General features: G+C 47.0%; 3 protein-coding genes across 3 annotated transcripts; 2 read left to right on the top strand and 1 right to left on the bottom strand.

Annotated features, from left to right (window-relative positions):
- Nucleotides 1–374: 374 nt before the first annotated feature.
- Nucleotides 375–2563, bottom strand: FBA1 (fructose-bisphosphate aldolase 1, cytoplasmic-like). The gene is made up of 2 exons (NM_001402524.1): nt 2351–2563; nt 375–1603 (listed from the first exon to the last, which is right to left on the bottom strand). The coding sequence occupies exons 1-2, from the start codon at nt 2376–2378 to the stop codon at nt 555–557; spliced, it is 1077 nt and encodes a 358-aa protein (NP_001389453.1). The 5' UTR covers nt 2379–2563; the 3' UTR covers nt 375–554.
- A 5105-nt stretch (nt 2564–7668) lies between these two features.
- On the top strand, nt 7669–9620 carry LOC136356729 (uncharacterized). Its single transcript, XM_066310986.1, has 5 exons — nt 7669–7998; nt 8103–8364; nt 8457–8712; nt 8788–8850; nt 8937–9620. Exons 1-5 carry the CDS (start codon nt 7748–7750, stop codon nt 9239–9241), a joined length of 1137 nt encoding a protein of 378 aa, XP_066167083.1. The 5' UTR covers nt 7669–7747; the 3' UTR covers nt 9242–9620.
- An 8922-nt stretch (nt 9621–18542) lies between these two features.
- LOC4338736 (BI1-like protein) lies at nt 18543–20823 on the top strand. The gene is made up of 4 exons (XM_015785064.3): nt 18543–18960; nt 19959–20072; nt 20159–20316; nt 20425–20823. The coding sequence occupies exons 1-4, from the start codon at nt 18651–18653 to the stop codon at nt 20635–20637; spliced, it is 795 nt and encodes a 264-aa protein (XP_015640550.1). The 5' UTR covers nt 18543–18650; the 3' UTR covers nt 20638–20823.
- The last annotated feature ends 942 nt before the right edge of the window (nt 20824–21765 follow it).

The following is a 21765-nucleotide window of genomic DNA, read 5'->3' as shown; positions in this document are numbered from 1 at the left end:
ATAAGGTCCAGCGATTTCCAAGGTGATCGCAAAATTGGGGTAACGTCTACTAGACCAAATTGCTATTTACACTAAATCTGCCGAGTAGCGGTTTAAGGCCTTATTTAGTTGGGAAAAAAATTGTTTTGGGGTGTCGCCTTGTTTAGTTGGCAAAAAAAAAAAAAATTTAAGATGTCACATCGGATATATAGATATACATTTATATCAGATTACAACTACGAGATAAATTTATTAAGTCTAATTAATCCATCATGTTTTGTCTCACAATTTACACGTAATGTGTCAAATATTCGATGGGATAGGGTGAAAATTTTTGTTTTGGAAACTAAACAGAGCCTAATTCCATCCAGCAAAATCATCCATCACACAGAGAACTGATAAAAACGATATTTCAATCCAGGCAATTGATATTTGGTAATGTGTTACACAAAAAGGTTCCAGAATTATTACGACAAGACATTTTAGATAACCATAGATTGCCCTCTAGATATCAAAACCACATTAAGCAACAGCCGCAGAATGTTCCAATGGTAGCCAGCACCTCCCAAGGCAAATCAGTACTTGTAGTCCTTGACGTGAAGGCTCTCGGAGGCGCCCTCGCCGAGGACAGCGTCACCCTTGTATGTACCGAGGGTAGCCTCGGAGTTGGCCTTGCACCTGGTAAGGAAGGCCGCCCTGGCCTTCTCAATGTTCTCCGCCTTGCCGGACCAGGCCTTGAGCGTGCTCTGCTGGAGGGCACGGCCGAAGGAGAAGGACAGCGACCACGGCTTCTTGGTGCTGAGCTTGTTCATGGCGTTGAGGTTCAGGGTCGCCTCCTCCTCGCTCTGCCCACCGGACAGGAAGACGATGGCGGGCACGGCAGCGGGGACGGTCCTCTGGAGGGTGCGGACGGTGTACTCAGCGATGACCTCGGGAGACACCTTCTTGGCGTCAGAGCCTGGGGTGACCATGTTGGGCTTGAGGAGGGTACCCTCGAGGAGGACATGGTGCTCGTTGAGGGCCTTGTAGCACGCAGCGAGGACCACCTCCGAGACGTAGGCGCAGCGGTCGATGTCGTGAGGGCCATCAACAAGGATCTCGGGCTCGACGATCGGCACCAGCCCGTTCTCCTGGCAGATGATGGCGTAGCGAGCGAGGCCCTGCGCATTCAGATCAATGGCGAGCTGCGACGGCTCGTTGGGGCCGATCTTGAGGACGGCGCGCCACTTGGCGAAGCGGGCACCAGCCTCGTAGTACTTGGCGCATCTCTTGCCAAGGTCATCATGGCCCTGGGTGGTGGTCTCCTTCTCGGTGCCGGCAACCTCGATTGTGCCCTTGTCCACCTTGATGCCCGGGAGGACACCACCCTCCTTGAGGACATCGACGAAGGGCTTGCCATCCTTGGTCTTCTGGTACAGGGTCTCCTCGAAGAGGATCACGCCGCTGAGGTACTGGAGGGCGCCAGGGGTGCAGAAGAGGAGCTCGCGGAGGGAGCGGCGGTTCTCCTCAACGTTCTCGACGTTGATGCTGGCGAAGCGCTTGCCAATGGTGCCAGTGGACTCATCCGCAGCAAGGATACCCTTGCCAGGAGTGCCAATGTAGGCAGCGTTCTTGATGAGCTCGTCTGCAAGATGGCAAACACTATATTATTAACAAAAAAAAAGCAGCATCTCTGTATGGCCTAAATAATAGATCTATCCAAATTGCCAGGCATAAACTATGTCCAATGCTCAACTAGACCACCGAAAGGCTGTCACTTGAACAGATCAATATTAGATATAAAATTTCTGCTAACAGAACATGCATGTCTAGATCAACCCAACTTATTTCTGTCCCAAATAATACACGACTTATAACTAAAGAAACACTATGCATAATTTAAATCACTTGAACAGATCAATATAGATAGAAAATTTCTGCTAACAGAACATGCACGTCATCTAGATCAACCAACTTATTTCTGTCACAGATACTACACGACTTATAAGTTATAACTAAAGAAACACTATGCATAAACTAAATCAATATGGCAGAAAATATGTTTTATAATCAATCTTTTAACACACAAGAACAAGATCTGCTCCACTTATCACTAAAGAACCCTTATGTATAAACTAAGCCAATATGGCATACAGTAAGTCAACTAGTAACCAATCTTTAACCTATAGACACAACAAAAGATTTCACGATTACGATCACATAAATAAACGCCACTCCATCGATTTACTGTTCCCGAACAGATCTACTAACAAACTCACCCCGAAAACCCAACACAAGAACTAGATCTAAACAGCACGCAACTGAAAGCACGAACAGATGGAGAGAGGAGAACGACATGGAGAAGAATGCTGATGGATGGATGGATCCATACCCTTGTACTTGCCGCAGTAGGCCGACATGGTTGCGGGCGGAGCGAACGAGGGAGGAGGCTACGACGAATAGGGAGATCGAGGAGAGGAAGGAGGCGGCGGCTGTGGGGAATGAGGCGAGAAGGGAGGGGGAGGGGGGTGGCCTTTTGAAGGGGGGCGATGATGAGTTGATGACCCGATCCGATCTGTGGGCGTCCGGCCGCCTTGTAGGAGGGGTAAGAAACCAACAAATCGGGTGCCAGTGTGCGCCGCGAGTCTGCGACCCGTCCGATCCGTGGGAAGCCGAGGAGGCGGCTGCGGCGCGCGGCGGCGGCCGCCACCTGTGGCGTGGGCCGGGGTCCTGTCCTGGTAGGTGAGGTGCCCGCAATTTTGGGCCGAGATAGATTTGACGAGAATTTTTTTCGGTTTTAGATTATTTTTTTTAATATTTACAGAAATAATATATCGACCAAAAAATTGCAGAAATAGCCCCTACCGCCCACCTCTAGGGCGACAAGCTGACGTGGCAAACGGGGGAGGAACGGGCGGTGACAGAGGGAGGGTTTTTTTTTAGGAAAACCCGGCGGCAAGGGGCCCGAATGCAAAAAAAGCCAGTCGGGGCCGGCTATTTTGCAGGCGGCCCCTTGCCGCCCTCTGGCCGGGCGGCAGGCCTCGTTGCCTATAAAAGGCCTGCTGCCCATCCCCCAGCCGTCATTCTTCTCTCCTCAATTCCAGTGAAAAAAAAAGAAGAGAGGGGAGGAGAAGAGAAGAAGGGGCGAAGCCCTGCCGGATTCAGACACCGATTTCAGGTAATATTCATAGATCCTATATGTGACTATTGAGTTAAATAGTGTGTATTCTTTAAAAATTTGTTTGAATAAATGCATTATATTTTTAGGGTTTTAGTTGTACTAATCTAGAAGTGTGTATTGTAGATATCGGTAACTACGTAGATCTGCTAGTTTGGAATTAATACATTACCGTTGCATTGGCTTACACAAGAAGATATTACGTTGTAGATGTTTATTGCATGAAAGAGTAATATGATCTAGTTATTTCGTTGACAGATATGTCGAACAAACAAATATTCCAAGTTTACCATGGACCAGGAAACGTTCGTTACGGGCCAACTGGGGTAGATCTGTCAGATTTTATTGTATCAGAAAGGGGAATTGATAGACCGGCTGAGAGGAGTGTACCTTCTATAAAAGGATGGTTAATGAGGGGCTTCAGAGTTGATCCACAGACAAGTGACATAACAATCAATGTTATAGTAAGTCGGGCAACTGAGGGTTTTTATTGGGAACTAATGCCAGTTCAAAACTCTCGAGTGTGGAGATGGTATTTGGAAAATGCATTGCAACGCGGGTGGCCTCTAGCTTTGGTTCCGTTTGTTCACCCAAAGGATCCAGGTGTGCAGACGAACATGGATGATGGCGAGGGACCAAGTGCTGAAGTAAACGAGACTTCTGTGGAGGAGGTCAACGCACGAGAGGACGGGGGCGTAGTAGCTCCAGTGGGCATTCAACCAGGTGGAGTGGCCGACGAGGGGGAGACTGTCGGTGCCATTGTGGATGAAATGGAGAGGGACGATTCTGACAACGAGCGTGTAGAGGAAGGTGATTCGTCAGATGATGAGACGGATATTAATCCAGCAGAATGGGCTAGTGAGGATTTTTCTGGGTTGATCGTCTCTGAAGAGGATAGTGTGAGATGGGAGTACAAAGAAAATGAGGTTATTCAGGGAGCGATTTATAGTAGAGCAGAAGATATGAAATAGGCGGTAAAACATTTTGCAGTGTCACTTCATAGAGAGTTTTGGGTTGCCAAGTCGAACCGGTCGCAATATGAAGTTCGGTGTGTTAAGGAAAAAGATGGTTGTCCCTGGAGAGTGCACGCGTATAAGGGGAAATGGAAGGATTATTGGACAGTGTCAGTTGTTACCAAGCATACATGTTTTCTACCTGGTGTTCAGAAATACCACAGGAACATTACATGTGCATTTGTTGCATCTGAGATGTATGCGCATGTCATCGATAATCTCACATATGAACCAAGGTCAATAATCCGACACATTGAAGAGACATACAAGTATACTATTAGCTATGCCAAGGCCTGGAGGGCCAAACAGAAAATAATAGAGATGAGATTTGGAACTTACGAAGCCTCGTATGACAATTTGCCACGCCTGCTTGGTGTTATCGAGGAAAGAAACCCTGGGAGCTCTTACGAAGTGAAGAAATTCCCCTCAATTGAACATCCTGACAAGAGTGTGCTGCAAAGGGCGTTCTTAGCTCTACATGCATGCAAGATGGCATTCGTGAACTGTTGTCCTGTTCTCTGCATTGATGGGACATTCTTGACAGGAAAGTATCGGGGCCAGATACTAACAGCAATAGGGGTAGATGGGAACAATCAGGTATTGCCCTTGGCATTTGCTTTTGTTGAGAGTGAGAATACCGACAGCTGGTACTGGTTCCTGAAATTGGTTAAAACAAAAGTTGTTGGTATGAGGCCAAATGTATGCCTGATACATGATAGGCACGCTGGCATTCTGTGAGCGATAGGAGAGTTGCAGTTTGGGAGTATGGAATGAGGATACCCCGGTATTTGGGAAGATGTATAGAGTAGGTGGTGCATGCGTCATATGGGAGCTAATTTCTTCAAGCAATTCAAGAACAAGGAGCTCATGAACATGTTCAAGAGGCTGTGCAATCAGAACCAGGAGAAAAAATTCAATGAGCTTTGGAAGAGATTAGATGAGTTGACAGCCAAATGCAGTGATCAGCGTGCAGCGGCTCCATCGACCGCCGTTGCTGACCCTCCTCAAGCTCTTGGACCTCTCCCAACGGATAGTCCAACATTGGTTAGAAGAACTGGATTGGAGATTCGGAAATTTTCTCAGTGGATTCTGCATGAACCAAAAGAGAAATGGGCCAAGGCGTATGACACAGGTGGTGCTAGATATGGAATAATGACAACAAATTTGGCAGAAGTTTACAACTGGGTGATGCGCGGTGTCCGTGGACTGCCACTAGTTGGCATAGTGGAGTTCATTTTACATGGAACATGCAGGTATTTTAGGGATCGGTTCCAGGAAGTTCTTCCCTCTATGCCGAACAACAGCATTTTGTTTGGAGCTTTCATGCAGAAAAAGCTAGAGGAGTTGCGTAAAAAGGCCATGAAACATCGAGCTCTAGTGCAAGGTACCCAACAGCACAGGTTTGAGATACTATGTCAAGATAAGGCAGGCAGGGGTATCTACCGCAAGAGAGTGAAGCAGGAGTGTGTTCTCAAAGCCGACGGCACATGTCATTGCTCTTGTGCAAAGCCGAAGCTGCTCCACAGGCCATGCACCCATGTCATTGCTGCCGCAGCGGAGTGTGGCATACCAGATGCAGTATATGTGTCACAGTACTTCAGTAAGCAAGTAATATATCATACATGGAGCGGCGAGATTTATGGGTTCGGCATAGCTGGGGAGTTCACAGAGACTAACAATGAAGTACTCAATATTCCTGACCCATCGAAGCTCCGAGGCAAGGCTGGAAGGAGGAGGACTCGTCGCATCCGCAACGATATGGACGAGTCGGAGGCTGGCAGGGTGAAGCGTTGCAGCAAATGCGATGAACATGGGCACACCTACAAGCATTGTCCTAAAGACAAGGAGAAACCAAGTGCGGCGGAGGCAGGACTATTAGGATCAGCAGCAGATGGAGCTCGCCCTACGGGTGAAGGCACTACCTCCACTCGACCACGTCCTAGGCGTCGTCGTGCCACGTCTGGCTACGTGGTGTAGTTTTTATGTTCTATGTCGGCATGTGGATTTGCTTGTAATTCGTTTCGAACTTATCGATGTGTTTATGTTTCGTCGTGTAATGTCAGACTTCGGCATGTCATGTCTTTAGGTCTCGTGATGTAACGTCGGACTAAGGCGCCTAACGTCTTTAGGTATGCTGATGTATGTCGGACTTCGACACGTAATGTTATGTTATATTATTGAACTCTACATATATGTTAAATTGCATGTCATCGTTATGTACCATTAGTAACGTTTGCTATATTTAAATAGCCTGTACTCTTGTTGTACATAATTAATCTCATGATTTTATTACTATTTCATAATTTTGCAAGTTATCTTTTGTTTTACAGTACTATTTTTTGAATTGTTCTAACACGAAACACTATATTTTTCAGAGATGGCACGTCAGGATACACCTCAGTTGTTGGACCCGGCGATAGATCACCGACACCGGTCTCACCTTACTGCGGTGCAGGGGGCTCAGCTTGGGACGTTCCGGGCACGGACGTGCGGTGAGCTACTCACGGTTCACGACTCCTTTGTCGAGAGGTACGAATAGTGTTTTACTATAAGTTAGTTGCACTATAATATTTTTTATAATGACATATTAATTTGTTATTGCAGGCTACGTGAGGCCGGCCTCCTACCGATGTGTCGGCTGGTGGAGGCTGCGGCCGGTGACGCGGACCCGGCCAGACGATGGACTGTGGACAGGTCCCTCCTAGCAGCTTTGGTCGATCGATGGAGGCCAGAGACGCACACTTTTCACTTGCCGTGCGGTGAGGTAGCCCCTACCATACAGGACGTATCGTACTTATTGGGGCTACCGCTCGCGGGAGACGCTGTTGGGCCAGTGACCACGGCTGTGGACTGGCAGGATGATCTGACGGCACGTTTCGCACTAGTACAGCGCGCACCGCACCTCCCATTCGAGCCGTTGGCACACCACCGCAACACCGGACCTACGAAAAGGTGGCTGCTTCAGTTCACCGTGAGTGTTTTTGTACCGAAATGACAATCGTATTACATATTTAGTCCGCAGTTAAGGTGCCTAACATTTTATCGACGGCTTGCAGGTTGAGCAGCTACAGGCGGAGGCCGACGAGTACTCCTACAGCCGATGTTTGGAGGCGGACTTGCTCTGGCTTTTTGGCTGGGTGATGTTCTGTGGCGGTCACGGGCACGCGGTCGACAAGGGACTTGTGCACTACGCCAGGAGCATCGCTGACGTCGCGGTAGGCGAGGTGTCTCAGTGGAGCTGGGGTTCCGCGTTGTTGGCGGCTCTGTACCGTGCACTTTGTGAGTCTTGCACGAAGACGGATCCCAGCGCGACCTTTGGTGGGTGCCCTCTCTTTCTTTCTATCTGGGCAGCTGAGAGGATTGCGATCGGCCGCCCTGAGGTGGACCAGCACGCGTACGAGGAGTCACTGTACGAGGAGCGACCAGAGGTCGACTACCCTACGATGGGTACTTTGTGGTGCCGTCGTCAGGTACGTTGCATCGATCTTATCGTATTGTTAAGTTAATTGCTAAGTTCATTGTACATCACATCGATCGTCTCGTATTGCAGCGCCGATGGGCTCACGTCCAGGTTAGGCGGTCGTATCCTGAGTTTGTTATGGAGTTCGACCGCCTTCTGCCGACTGACGTCGTGTGGGAGCCCTACAGTGCCACGGCTACCCAGGCTCGTGCGCCGTTGGGTCTGTCCACACTCTGCACCAGGGACCAGGCGTACTGGATGACTACGGTTCCGATGGTCTTCGACATCTGCGTTGAGCCTCACGCCCCTTTCCGCGTGATGCGGCAGTTCGGCTTCCGTCAGCCCTTTCCAGTACCGTTTCCGACCACCGTCCCAGCTGCTGTTCACCGGTAAGATCTTGCACTACGCTTTCCGTTGTTGCATTAAAATCTGCCTGTTCACAATAATTTGTAACATCTGTCGTTTCACACTAATATTACACATTAATTCGCAGGTACTCGCGCAAGGGTCAGCAGTCAGCTGGCGACTGGCCCGCCAAGTTGGCGACTTTTGTTGAGGACTGGTTGCTCGCAACCGAGGAGGTCGTGGACCACGAGGGAGAGCCACACACTGAGGAGTCGTACCAGGCCTACCTACGCTGGTACCAACCACGCACCCGTACTAGGGTCACCTTCGCTCCCTTGGAGCAGCAGCCCCACGTTGCGAGCACTAGAGACCTCTATGCCAGGCACCGCGACCAGGACTTCGCTCGTGCTGTGAGTACCCTGCATCGCACCATTCCTTTATGTTTTCATGTCTTTCTCTTCGTCAAATTTTACGAATATTTACGAACAAATTAACCATGCAGGTCGACGACATCAACCGGGTCGTCGTTGACGGTTCAACGACGATCCAACGTTTAGGCGCGGGGATTCCGGTACCCGTAGAGGAGCACCTGACGACGTACACGCGGATGGTGGAGTCGATGCGCTCGATTCTCCGAGTGCTCACCTGTCGTGCAGACGACGTTGCTCGGGCAGACGCAGCTGTACAGCGGCCACCCGTACCGACTGGTCCCCGTCCAGCTGCGCACGTTCCTAGGCCGACTCCCCCTCCGCACGGAGGTAAGTATTTTTATTACTATTTCTGTACATGCCTCGCATATATAAGTGAGCCGTTTCACTTGCCGATTGCTTCAGGGTTTCGTGCACCGTTCAGCACCCCGCCTTCCTCGGCTAGGCCTTCTGTTGTGCCCCCCACAGGTACTTAAAAAAACAACATTACTTCGACAATCAATTTACATACATTTTATGTCTTAGCTTACAAGGGTCCCGTTGTCGATGTGTAGGTTTCGCCCAGTTCGCTATGACGCAAGCCGCCCACTTCTCCCAGGCTGCAGGGTCAGCGTCTCAGGCAGCTGTGTCGACCTCGCACTCAGCGCAGTTCTGGCAGTACACCGGGACTTCGTCACAGGCAGCCGGCACGTCGAGTCAGGGTCCACCACTGGACCATGCTGGGACCTCGTCGGACCACTTGTTGCCTTCCACCTTCCTCTTCGACATCACTGACTTCGACTTCACTTCAGGCTCGACAGAGGACGTCATCGGCCCCTCACAGCTGGGAGGCGCACCGCCGGTGCAGACGCAAGACTAGGCGCAGGCCACTCCTCCGCGGGACACTCGTGCTACCCGTGCTGTGCCACCGGATCGTTTCACCTACTCCCAGGACCACGTGCGAGCACAGGCCCGGAGGACCAAGCATGGTCGCGGCGCGGGGCAGGGCCAGTAGAGCAGTCTTCTCTTTGTTTACTTGCTTCACTTTCCAGTACTGTATGCTTGTGTAATGACTACATTGTTGTTATATGTGCACGATACCTTTCGGCGCATGCACGACTACTTTCTGCCGCACCGATGCAGCCTCCTTTATTCGCGTGTGATACGAGTATTTGCCCGCCATTTGGCGCATACGACCAATGTAACTTTCGGCGCCGATCATGCATGTATCTTTCGGCGCCAATCAGGCGTACCCACCATACCCCACTGTCACACCCTGAAGTTTCCCCCTCTCCTTGCTTTAAAAATTGGCTAAATAAATCGTCCGAAGAAATTATCTTATTTAACCTAGAGCTAATTCCCTAATTAATAAATGCAATTAATAATTGAATTCGGCGTGGTGGAATTTTTCTTGAGTTCCCCATGCTCCAATGCATTAACAAGATTTTTAGTGGAATTTTCAGAGCCTTGGAAATAATTTTAACCAATTAAAAATCACCAAAGTGCAATTTTAATCCCAGGAAAATCCTTCCCCTCTTTTTCTTTTCTTTTCCTTCCTTTTTCTCTAGATGGGCCGTCGGCCCATCTCTCTCCCCGCGCTCGGCGCCCCTTTCCTGGGGCCGGCCCGTTCCTTCTCCCCTCCCCGAAGTCCTCCCTCCCTCCCTCTCTCCTTCGGGCGCCGACAGGTGGGGCCCACCTGTCGGTCGTCTTCCTCCTCTAGCCGGTTGGAGCCGAGCCCCAACCGCCGGCGCCCCACCTCCCCACGCCGCCCGCCTTCTCCGCCCCTCTTCGCGCCCCACTCCGCGCCCGCGTCGCCGCCCACCTTCCCCACATCTCCCAGCCCGTGCGCGCGCTCGAGAGGGCGGGATTCGATTTCGAATCCCACCCCTCTCTCTCTCTCCCCCCACCTTTCCACGTCGCCGGCGCAATAGGGTGGGTTCCCGGCCACGTCCGCCTCCCCCTCCGCCTATAAATCGTTCCCCGCGTCCTTCTCTCGTTTTTTCCTCTTTTCACCGCACTCTCCCGTGCCGTCTACCGCCCTCGCGCCGCGCACCCGAGCTCCGCCGCCCGCCGCCCATCTCCGGCCGCGCGCCGCCGCCGCTAGAGCCACCGCCGCGCCGCGTAGTCGCCACCGTCACGCTCACCGAGCCCGCTTGCACCTCGGCCACCATTCGGTTGCCGCCAATCGTCGCCGGAGCGCCGTTTCTCTCGCACGCCGGTGAGCTCTCCATTTCCACCTAACTCCGGCCGGCCGCTCTAGCCGCCGTGGTCGCTCTCCCTACCCCTAACCCCCTCTCTGTTTTCTCCTAGCGTGCCGCCGCCGCCCGTCCGCACCTCAGCATCGCCGGGTCACCGCCGCCTTTCATCCTCCGCTTTGGTCGCCGTGCTCGCCGGTGAGGCTCCCCTCCGCTCCCTTTTTTTTTTCCCTCTCTCCCGTGTGCGCCGCCGTCCTTCGCGCGTGCGCCGTCGCCTTCAGCCGCTGCCGTCGCTTTTCGCCCCGTCCTCCGTCGCTTCCCACGCCGCCGATTGCCGTCGCCGGCGACCGTGCGCGTCGCCGCCGGTTGCCATGGCCGGCCGGCCGGTTTTGAAGCCGAGCCGAGCCGTGCCTAGCCGCCGCCGTGCCGTCCGATCGGCCCCTCGGCCGATCCGGACCATCGGTCCCGTGGACCGGCGGTGGACCACCCGCGTGGTCCTGGTCCACGGTAGACCGGCCGCTTTGAGCCGCTGACCCGTGGGCCCCGCCTGTCGGCGCCGCCCCCTCCCCTCGCTGACGTCAGCCCTGGGACTTATTGCGCAATAAATTGATTAAGGACTTTTCTTTATTAGTAAAAACACAGTTTATCTTCTAAAATTCATAAGTAATTCATCCGAGCTCCGTTTAAGTCCATTCAAGTCTCAGTAAATCAAGAAAAATGCAAAGAATCCATTAAAAATGGTTTTGTTTCCTGTTTCAGTAGTCTTATAGCATGTTTTGCTTGTGTGCTTTGTTTGTCGCGTAGGTTTCGGCCGTTTCGTCGATCCGAAGTTTCTCGAAGACGTTGCTGAGGTCCCATCAGTTCGAGAGCAAGGCAAGTCATGCAATACGTTTGATCATATTGTACCCAATTTACAAGTATCCCGCATTTCTATTAAATGTTGCATTCTTTTACAATGTAATGTGGGATGGGTCCTATTCCTCAGCCACATATTGTTTACCATATGCCGTTGATAACTTGGGTATCAAAATGACTAGATGTTGGTTTAGGAAATGCTTAGCCATGCTTAGTTCAACTAGCACACAAATGGGGATCACCTTATTACATAGACTTTGTCTATTGGCATAGCTTTAGATTGGTGCCACCGCAATGGTGTTAGTTAATTAAAATACACTGAATGGTGGGCTGTGGGTGCATGGTTTTGCTGGTCGCACCCATGGCAGTTAAGGACCGGTTCACGGGAAACCCTGGGAGACTTACCGTGCTTACCACAAGCGGGAGTGGGTAACTGCTTGATCTGAAGTATAGCTCGACCCTTTCCTAGGCACCGGTGGCGAGGGTGGGCGTGATGGAGTTGGGTCGGCCGGGGTGTCCGGTTGTCCAGCTGCCGGATTCACCGCGGCGCAAGAGGGGACCGCCCACTGCCTTTTGAGGGGTGGGGGTGAAACCTTAGCGTGGTGTGGATGGTTAGGGGAGGGTTATGTGGAGGGTCTTGTCACGATTTCCCCCTTTGCAGTATCATGGTGATACTTCGGGGCATGGCGACATGTGTGGAATCGTGTCTTGTGGGTACAGTTGTACACCTCTGGCCAGAGTAAAACTATTCGAATAGCCGTGCCCGCGGTTATGGGCGATCAACCAGATTCACCGTGATTAGTCTCATCCCTAGTTTAGCTTAATGAACTGGTGTAGTTCAGGTGGTTGGTTGGGCCTGTTGCAACGTGGGGTAGCGTTGGACAGTGTTTGGTTAATATTGATTAATTACTACAACTGTTTTACTGCCTTCAACTACTGTTTTTAAATGCTAGCTTTATGCAAAAGAACCTCTAGCCTCCTTTGGTTATATCCTGCATCATACCTCCTCTTCCGGTATGACTTGCTGAGTACAGTGGGTAGTACTCAGTCTTGCTCTCTTTTTCCCCACACCAGAGCTGAAGATCTTCCTAGTTGGAGCTGTTTTGTCAAAGTTGGTTTCGTCGCTGCCGTCAAGGATTGCCTGTGGAGTGGAGTCGCCCGCTGCTGAAGTCAAGCTTCCCGGTTTAGCTCGCTTTTATCTTTTCCGCTGCATTTGTAATCTTTTCTATTTTTGTAAGACGTGGATCTGTATGTCAACAATTGTCGTTTGTGTACCCTGGCTGGTCCTGGACAGGGATTTAATGCACATTCAGCTTAGAAATTCTGGTTCGAGAATTTCTGGGCGTGACACCCACCACGTTCACATGTCAGGGGTATCACTCGATTTTTTGCGCCTATATAAGTCGCCTTAACGAGTGAGGCCTCACAATCTTTCAGAACTCAGTCACATTCAGTACTCTCTTCCCCACTTGCTTCATTACAAATCCGACCGGCTTTCGTCAATGGCTAGACGCCGAGGTGTTGAGGATCCAAACTGGCGTAGCGATCCTTGTGTATACCTACTACCACCTTGGTGCCAGCGTCCTCTCTGCCTATGCGGTGATCGATGCCAACTAATGGCTTCGAGGAATCCTGATATTCGAGGAAGGCGCTTTTTTAGGTGCCCTAACTATGACCGTGAGGTATTTTATTATCTGCATATGCTTATTCATTCCGTATGGGCAATCGCTTTATTCTTCGTAACACTACTCTATTCGGCAGACCCGCACTACGGCTTGCGCATACATCGAGTGGGTCGATACAGAAAATCCCGTTCTCGACCTAACCACTTGTTTACAAGAAGGTCGTTGGTATTTCGCATCCGAAAGTACTGAGCAATACTTACAGAGAAAAGCGGCTTATGAACGACAATGTCGTGAACAACAGAGCGACTGGCGGGTGCTAACTACGGCACTCCCTCCATGGGAAGCCCGTCCAAGATGCAGGTGTGGTGATCGTTGTCAGGTTCTTCGTTCCATAAATCCTACAACATTGGGTCGAAGGTTCTTTGTTTGTCCAAATATTCTTGACGACGATTTCATGGTAAGAATATTTTGATTACATGAATCCTTATTTTCTCACAACATTTACTTACTTTGCTTGCTTTACACCTATTCTTTCCTCCCATGAACCACCAAGGAGATGTCAATACAGAGAATGGATAGACACCAGAAGGGTCCTAACTCCACCTAGCCGTGTTGTGCAGCTTGAACTACCAGAGCAATACAGGGTTACTAAAGCGCGGTTTGAGAGAGGAGAGGGATCCTCACGTAGGGGTTAGCTATTATCGGACAACTTGGCATATTGAAATTTCTACTGTCATGCTTCCTTGTCCCATTACTACATCGTCGTTGTGTTCAACTATTGCACTACCTCCCTCCTAGTTCGAATCTAATATCATCTATGTAACCGCAATGTAAATAGTTGTATCATGTTCAAATTGTACTACTATTTCTTCATGTTACATAATTCTCCTTGTTTAAGTCCATATAATGTTTCTACGACCCAGACTGCGATAGGCCTATATAAATTATCCGAGTACTAATACGTCGAATAAGGTACAAAATAATACCTCACTTAACATATGAAATTGCGCAACAACCAACTTCAATACATTTTTATAACAATATTAACAAGTTTTACCAATAAATACTTCTTTATTTATTATTAACATAACATAGAAAAATCTTTTGGCCGTACTTTTTTCATCTGGGTCCCTTGCCGCCCCAATAGAGGGCGGCAAGGGACCCAGATGAAAAAAGTACGGCCGCAAGCTCTTTATGGGCGGCCAAAATTGCAATTAGCCCCTTGCCGCCCTCTGTACGGGCGGCAAGGGCCTAATCGCAATTTTGGCCGACGGCGGCAGACGGCGCGGTCGACCCACCGTCTACCACGTCAGATTGCCGCCCACCATTAGGGCGACAGGGGCTATTTCTGCAATTTTTTTGGTCCATAGATTATTTCTGTAAATATTAAAAAAAAATCTAAAAACGAAAAAAGTTCGATTTGACGACGTGTATGTTCGGCGAAATCTTTGGGCCTGGGATTGCCCTTATCAAAATTTGCCTAACCAACCAAACATCTCTATTACTCCCTCCGTTTTGAAATGTTTGACACCGTTAACTTTTTAAGTACATATTTGACCATTCGTCTTATTCAAAAACTTTTGTGAAATATGTAAAATTATATGCCTACATAAAAATATATTTAACAATGAATCAAATGATAGAAAAAGAATTAATAATTACTTAAATTTTTTTTAATAAGACGAACGGTCAAACATGTGTTAAAAAGTCACGGCGTCAAACATTTCGAAACGGAGGGAGTAGAACACAACTTTAACATGAACTAGCTGGGTGGCCCGCGCAATTGCGCGGCTAGCAAAAAAATCATATATTTTTTAAGTATGATTTTACTTAGAATTAATTAAATAGCTATCTCATTGTTAAGATTTTGAAAAACCAAACCTTATCATCCTCATGTTTCTAATTATATAGTTTTTAAAAATTTGCTATCCCTTATGTCATCTCCTTTTTTATTTGCTTGCTCGATCTATCACTATTTCTATTCATTCTTCTTGGAACATTTAAAAATTGGATTTTCTAGTTTTTAGAGTTTATTATCACATTGGGTTTCGTTTTTATAATTTCTAGATGTCCCGTCAAACATTGCCATTATGCTCCTCTATGCCCATCCACTATCTCTTCTCTTTATTGTCATTGAGATTTTAATAAGTCAAACATAATTATCGTTTGGGTTCATTTTTACTTTCTAGAAGTCCCGCCAAACTGTCAGCGGTTTTGCCATTGTACTCCTCTACGGCTCGCTCGCTGCCTCCCTTCTTTATTGTCATTGAGACTTTAAAATCGGACATGATTATCATTGGTTTTTTTTTTACTTTTTAGAATTTTCGAACCTTCAAAAATTAGACTTGTAGTTTCATTTTTTATAATTTTTAGAAGTCCTAGCAAACGATGCCACTATGCCCCTCTACAGACCGTCCGCCGCCTATTCTTTATTATCATTGTGATTCTAAAAATCAAACATAACTATTGTTGTAATTCATTTTTTATTTTCTAGAAGTCCCGTCAACCATCGGCGGCTTTGCAACTATACTCTTATACACCCTGCCCGCTGCTTCTCCTTTTTATTGTCATTGAGATTTTAAAATTTGAATATGATTATCAATGTGTTTTTTTTTTACTTTCTAGAAGTCCCGGCAACCGCCTTACTTGTTTGCTTCACGGCATGCCCGACGTCCCTCCTTTTAATCGTCATTAGGATTCTATTTGGTGTTTTATTAACAATTTTTATATGACGTATCAACCGCCACCAACTCTACTCCTTTATAGGCATGTTACTTAATTTATCTCGTCACGTGTTTTAGATGGTCTTTTCTTTCAATAGTCTTTATTTTTATCAAAAAATTAGTTATTTATAAATTTTATTCCTAATTGAAATCTTTTTTTTCTAATTTCAGAATTTATTTTTTTTAAAAAAAATTAGTTAATACCGTATTGTGTTCTTTTAATGTTTTTATTTTTTTATTTTCAACTTCAGTTGTTTCAAAATTGTATTCCTACTTGAACTCTCTTTTAATTTTTCTAATTTTGGATATTATTATATTTTTTATTCAAAATTTTAATTAATCTCGTATTGGGTTCTTATATAGATTCTTGTTTCAATATTGCTTATTTTTAATTATGAATTTTAGCTATTTTTAAATTGTATTCCTACTTTGAACTCTTCTTTATTTTCTTTTGCTAATTTCGGATTTATTTTTATTTTTATTCTGATTTTTAATTAATCTTATATTGGGTTCTTATATGGACTCTTCTTTTAATATTTCTTATTTTTAATTCCGAATTTCAGCTATTTTTAAATTGTATTCCTACTTGGACTCTCCTTTCCTTTTCTAATTTTGGATTTTATTTTATTTTATTTCAAAATTTGATTAATCTTGTATTTGGTTCTTATATGGAAACTTCTTTCAATATTGCTTATTTTTAATTCCTAGTTTCAGCTATTTTTAAATTGTACTTCTACTTGGACTCTCCTTTTCTTTTCTAATTTTGGATTTTATTTTATTTCGAGTTTTGATTAATCTCGTATTGGGTTCATACATGGAAACTTCTTTCAATATCTCTTATTTTAATTCCGAATTTTAGCTAATTTAAATTGTACTTCTACTTCGACTCTCCTTTTCTTTTCTTTTTCTTTTTCTCCGATTAATGTGGAAATTTCTAGCCCAAACAGTGAACATGGTGCCTCCTTTCAGAGCTGTTTTAATAATATAATAGATAGATTTAGCTTTGCCTGTAAACTTGTGTCTTATAAGCATAGTTTGACTTCAATCCAAATCAATATTTTCAACTATAGCATACTAAAATTTTGTTGGTGCTAAAACTCTACCAAATATTTAGTTTAATCCAAATAGTCCCTTTAATCCACGAACTATCGTGGTTAGGTCAACCAAATTATCTCCTTAAACTAAAATACCAAACATTTTACAACATGAACTATTCATACTAGACAAATAATCCTCTTAGCATTGTTTTAGTCGGTTTTAAATTGAGCTTGCACACATGACATCAGTGTGGCAATCCAACCAACAAAGAATTTTCTCTTCCTATGTCCAATCACATCCCTAGTCCCCTGCTCTCTCTCTCTCTCTATCTCTCTCATGCTGGAGATTGGAGAAGGTGGACAATGGTGGAAGATATTGATGCAAAGCTCACGGCGATGGCGAACTTGCGAGCCTCCGCATGGCTTCAGCTTGGTTGGGCAACACCATCCTCGTCGTAGAGCGAGTGGCCTCCAGACCTATGGTCGCGTGCTCCACTGCTCTAGCTTGACAGCAAGGTTAGAGGAGAGCCTGCAACGGAGCTCAAACTTCATTGGGGAGGTGTTGGCGGCGGAGTCAAGCTCTTTGTGGGAAGGATAGCTGAGCTCAAGCTCTCTAGGCATTATCTCCTGGAGCTCGATTGGGTGGAAAAGGCCGCAGGCGGCGGCGGAGTCGAGCTCTTTGTGCGAAGGGCAGCTGAGCTCGAGCTCTCTAGGCATTATCTCCTAGAGCTCGATTTGGTGGAAAAGGCCACAGGCGGTGGCGAGCATCAGTGCACGTGGTGGCGAAGATGTTCGAAGAGTATTTTGGTTGCGGAGCTTGGCGAGATGTGCAGCTGCGTCCGTGTGAGTGGTGGTGGAGATGATGCGACCGTCGGGGTCCATATATGAGACTTGTGCTTTTATCCGGATGTGCGGCATCTTCGTTGTCTCCCTCGCTATCACTGTCATATTCCCATCCTCCTCTTCCTCCCCCGTGTATCCTCCCTCTCCCATGGAGACCAGTGGCCAAACGTGGCGTGGACGCAGCAAGCGACGGTGCGACGTATGGTGGTGGTCGCCACCGGGGACGAGTTCCTAGTGAGGACGGGATTCTCGACCCCAAGTTGGTTTCGAGCTCTACATCCATGTGCCTCCACTCTGCCTCGGGTTGCTGCCTCCTCGATCCGCCTTGCCCAAGCGGTCTCCGCCTTTGCCCTCCTTCTCTAGCCATAGGTGTAGAGAGAGAAGAGGGGAAACTAGGGATAGATTGGCTTAGGGGCGGGTGGGTCTAGAGATTTTTTTTATTTGTTAATTGGATTGTCACGTTTGGCGTCACGTGTGTAAGCTCGAGCAAAAACCACCCAAAACAATGCTCAAGGAGTTTATTTGTCCAATATTAATAGTTTATGGTGTAAATTATCTAGTATTCCAGACCATGAAGTAATTCAATCGAGCGCAATCGTTAACAGTAATTCTTTTTTGCTACGAACAAATTCTTCACGCAGGTGCAGTAAAGATGAGTTAAGCACACGTAATTATAGAGATTTCCCCGCAAAAAAAATATAGAGATTTATTAACATAACAGCCTATCCACGTGGGTCCAACTGTCAGTGTGTGTGTGTCACGCGTTCTTCTGACTTCTGACTGAGTGCTGCGCCCACCGATCCGCCCAATTTGGCCCCACCTCGCAGTGACCAGGGGAAGAAAAGTTCGGTCAGATCCCACGTGTACGCTTAGCAAATTCACAAATCCCAACCTCCCCGATACATACGGGTCTCCTTCCCACGAGGCCACCAGCAACCGAAATCCCCTCCTGACCTCCTTCCTCCTCTCTCCCCGATTCCCCCCACCCACCCACCAAGCGCGTCGGAAGCGATGGCGTCGGCGGCGGAGATGCAGCCGCTGGCCCCGGCGGGCTACCGCCGGGCGCCGGAGATGAAGGAGAAGGTGGACGCCTCCGCGGTGGACCTGGAGGCCGGCACCGGGGAGACGCTGTACCCGGGGATCTCGCGCGGGGAGAGCGCCCTCCGGTGGGGGTTCGTCCGCAAGGTGTACGGCATCCTCGCCGCGCAGCTGCTCCTCACCACCGCCGTCTCCGCGCTCACCGTCCTCCACCCCACCCTCAACGCCACGCTCTCCTCCTCCCCGACCCTCGCCCTCGTGCTCGCCGTCCTCCCCTTCGTCCGTACGTGTGCCCTCCTCCCCATCTGATGATGCTTCGGTTGACCTCTATCTTAGATTTCTTGTGCTTGATGAGAAATTGAGAATGGTTTTATTCTGTGATCGGTCGTAGATTCATCCGCGTCCCGCTGATTAGCAGCTGGTTTGATTTGTAGGCTACATAGTTGAATCTAGATAGATCGGTGCGTTACTATATGCCTTGCTGTTGGAATCAAAACTTTGGCCTCTAGATCTAGGATCTAATTAGTTCACGAATTAATACTTAGAATTAGACGTAGTAAGTTCTGCATCATGGATTTGCCCACTCGCATTCTGAATTGGGATGTGAAGTAAATGTTTGTGTTATATTATAAACTAATGCTGCAATTGCTTTTCCTATAAATTGTGAATAGCATTTCTATAGATCATGTTCAGCGACGAGTTTATGACAAACTAGTTAATGCAAACGCTGTCGGAAAATTTTGTTACAAATGTTATGAGACCTTAAATGATATGATTCATATGCATTTTGGTTTGGCCTTATTTGTTTCCCTTGACATCATATGATGCGTTTGTGTTAGTCAAGTGCGGAGTGTGATGATATGGGCATGGTGGGGCTGTCTTTAGAAGTGTAGAACTCTTCTGAACACTTGTGTATCCAGATTATTTTTTTTTCTTTCAATTCTGAAATTTCTGCTTTGTGTTTGCCATAGACAAGATTGTTTTATCCCCTAGTTGGATCAAGTAGGCAGCACACATAACTGTGTAAGAGATAGTCAATGTATTTAGTCCGGTATGAGTTATATTTTAATAGTATATGGAAAAATATCAAGGAAAGTCTCAAATCTTGGATCAGTGGGGCTGTTTTTTTTTACTCCCTGCTTTTTGTTCATGTTAGTGTTGCGAGTAACTAAACTTCTTCATCTGAATTTTGAGAAAAGCCTGAGTAGATGACATTGTTAATTGTTTGGTAGGATGGAATGGTTTTGGTGCTCTCAGCTAATTTTGTGTTATTTCTTGCAGTGATGGTCCCATTGTATCATTATCAGCACAAACACCCACACAACTTTGTTTACCTGGGTCTGTTCACGTTGTGCTTGAGTTTCAGTATTGGTGTGGCATGTGCTAACACTCAAGGTTGGTTTTCTTTCCTTTGCAAGTTTTAGTTAGTTTCTTCAACTGCCAACTGTACTTTTTACATAACAATCATTTGTGTGCTGCAGGGAAAATTGTGCTTGAGGCATTAATATTGACCTCAGCTGTGGTTGCCTCTTTGACTGCGTATACTTTCTGGGCTTCAAAGAAGGGGAAAGAATTTGGTTATCTTGGACCAATTCTGTTTTCTGCTCTTGTTTTACTTGTTGTGATAAGCTTTATTCAGGCAAGTGTACACTCATTTTGATACAATATACTTAATTCAAATAGCGATCTTACCATTACGAAACCACCAATTGTAATAAGCACTTTGCCGTGATATGCTGTGTTGCAGGTGTTCTTCCCATTGGGCTCTGGACCAGTTGCATTGTTTGGTGGCCTTGGAGCTTTAGTTTTCTCAGGTTTCATCATCTACGACACAGAGAACTTGATAAAGCGCCACACTTATGACGACTACATTTGGGCCTCTGTTGAGCTCTACCTTGACATCCTCAACTTGTTCCTTTATATCCTGAACATGATCAGGAGCATGCAAAGTGATAACTAGCCAGTCCATCAGCACCAACCAGACGTATTGTCAACTTGCTCAGTGACGTCAGTGTGTCCTGCTCTATTAAGTACTATTTTGAACAGCGATCTATATAACCGTGAAAACCTCGTGATGTATTTTGCTGTCGTCTGACTCAAAGGATGAGACCGAAGTACAATATATGTATAGTTTTGGTTGTGTTGAGTATGACTGTCGGAAATGTGATCCCATGATTGTGACGTGGTGCCAATAATTTTTACCCTGCGATGTTCGTGAATGGTTTTTTTTTTCGTCTTCTGCAAGTAGAGGTTTTGGTTCGTAATTAGGCTCTGAATGAGCCCATCTTCTCCTCAGTTAGTGGTGGAGACAGGAGATCAGCAGGCAAGCATGTACATCGACGGTAGGATACTGAAGTTCACTAATGTTTCTGATCTTCGTTACAGAACAATCTTTCAGAAGAAGGGATATTTTATTAACCACTACTCTTGATCTTGTTTGTTGGCAACAGATTACTTCGCTCGAGCTCTAGTGTACAGAAACTATACCAGCATGCTCTTTTTCTCTGAAATTTGAATGAAAAGAACCACAAACGCCAGTAATATTGGGATTTGAACATCCGAACAGCAAATCAAATTGTACAGAGGAATGAATCTCAGGTATATGTGCGAAAATTTTGCACAAATTTTCAGCCATATATAAGCAAACCGGATGTAAAGCTGCAGCCGGCGTAGAAGTAGAACACAGCAGAGGCCAGCAGGGAACTCGTGGGATGTGGCTGCAGCCTGCAGCGGTGGCCGGTTAAGTTGACGGGCCGCAGCGGTGGAGTGCACGTCTACCACAATTCATTTCTGGGCCATATAAATGTTGGATGCCTGTAGGTGTAGACGTAAAACACGAGGCATGAGAGATCTGCTTAACTCCAGTACAGGTCCAAAACTCGCCTTCGGGTATGCTAGCGTGCCAGTTGATTTGATTCCGTAATTAACAAGAAATAAAAACAAATAAACCGCGGTTAAACCTATAAACGATAGCAAATCGGCTAGGTGCCGATGACATATCATTTATCTTTGAGCCGATGTCATATGTAAATCGATCGGCGGTTGTAAATAGATAATAAAGAACTAAATCTACTCGATCGGTTGTAGA

This window comes from Oryza sativa, chromosome 5, assembly GCF_034140825.1.
Source record: "Oryza sativa Japonica Group chromosome 5, ASM3414082v1".
Taxonomy (NCBI): Eukaryota; Viridiplantae; Streptophyta; class Magnoliopsida; order Poales; family Poaceae; genus Oryza; species Oryza sativa.
Note: the sequence above shows the minus strand (reverse complement) of the source record. Positions and strands in the feature narration are given on the sequence as shown.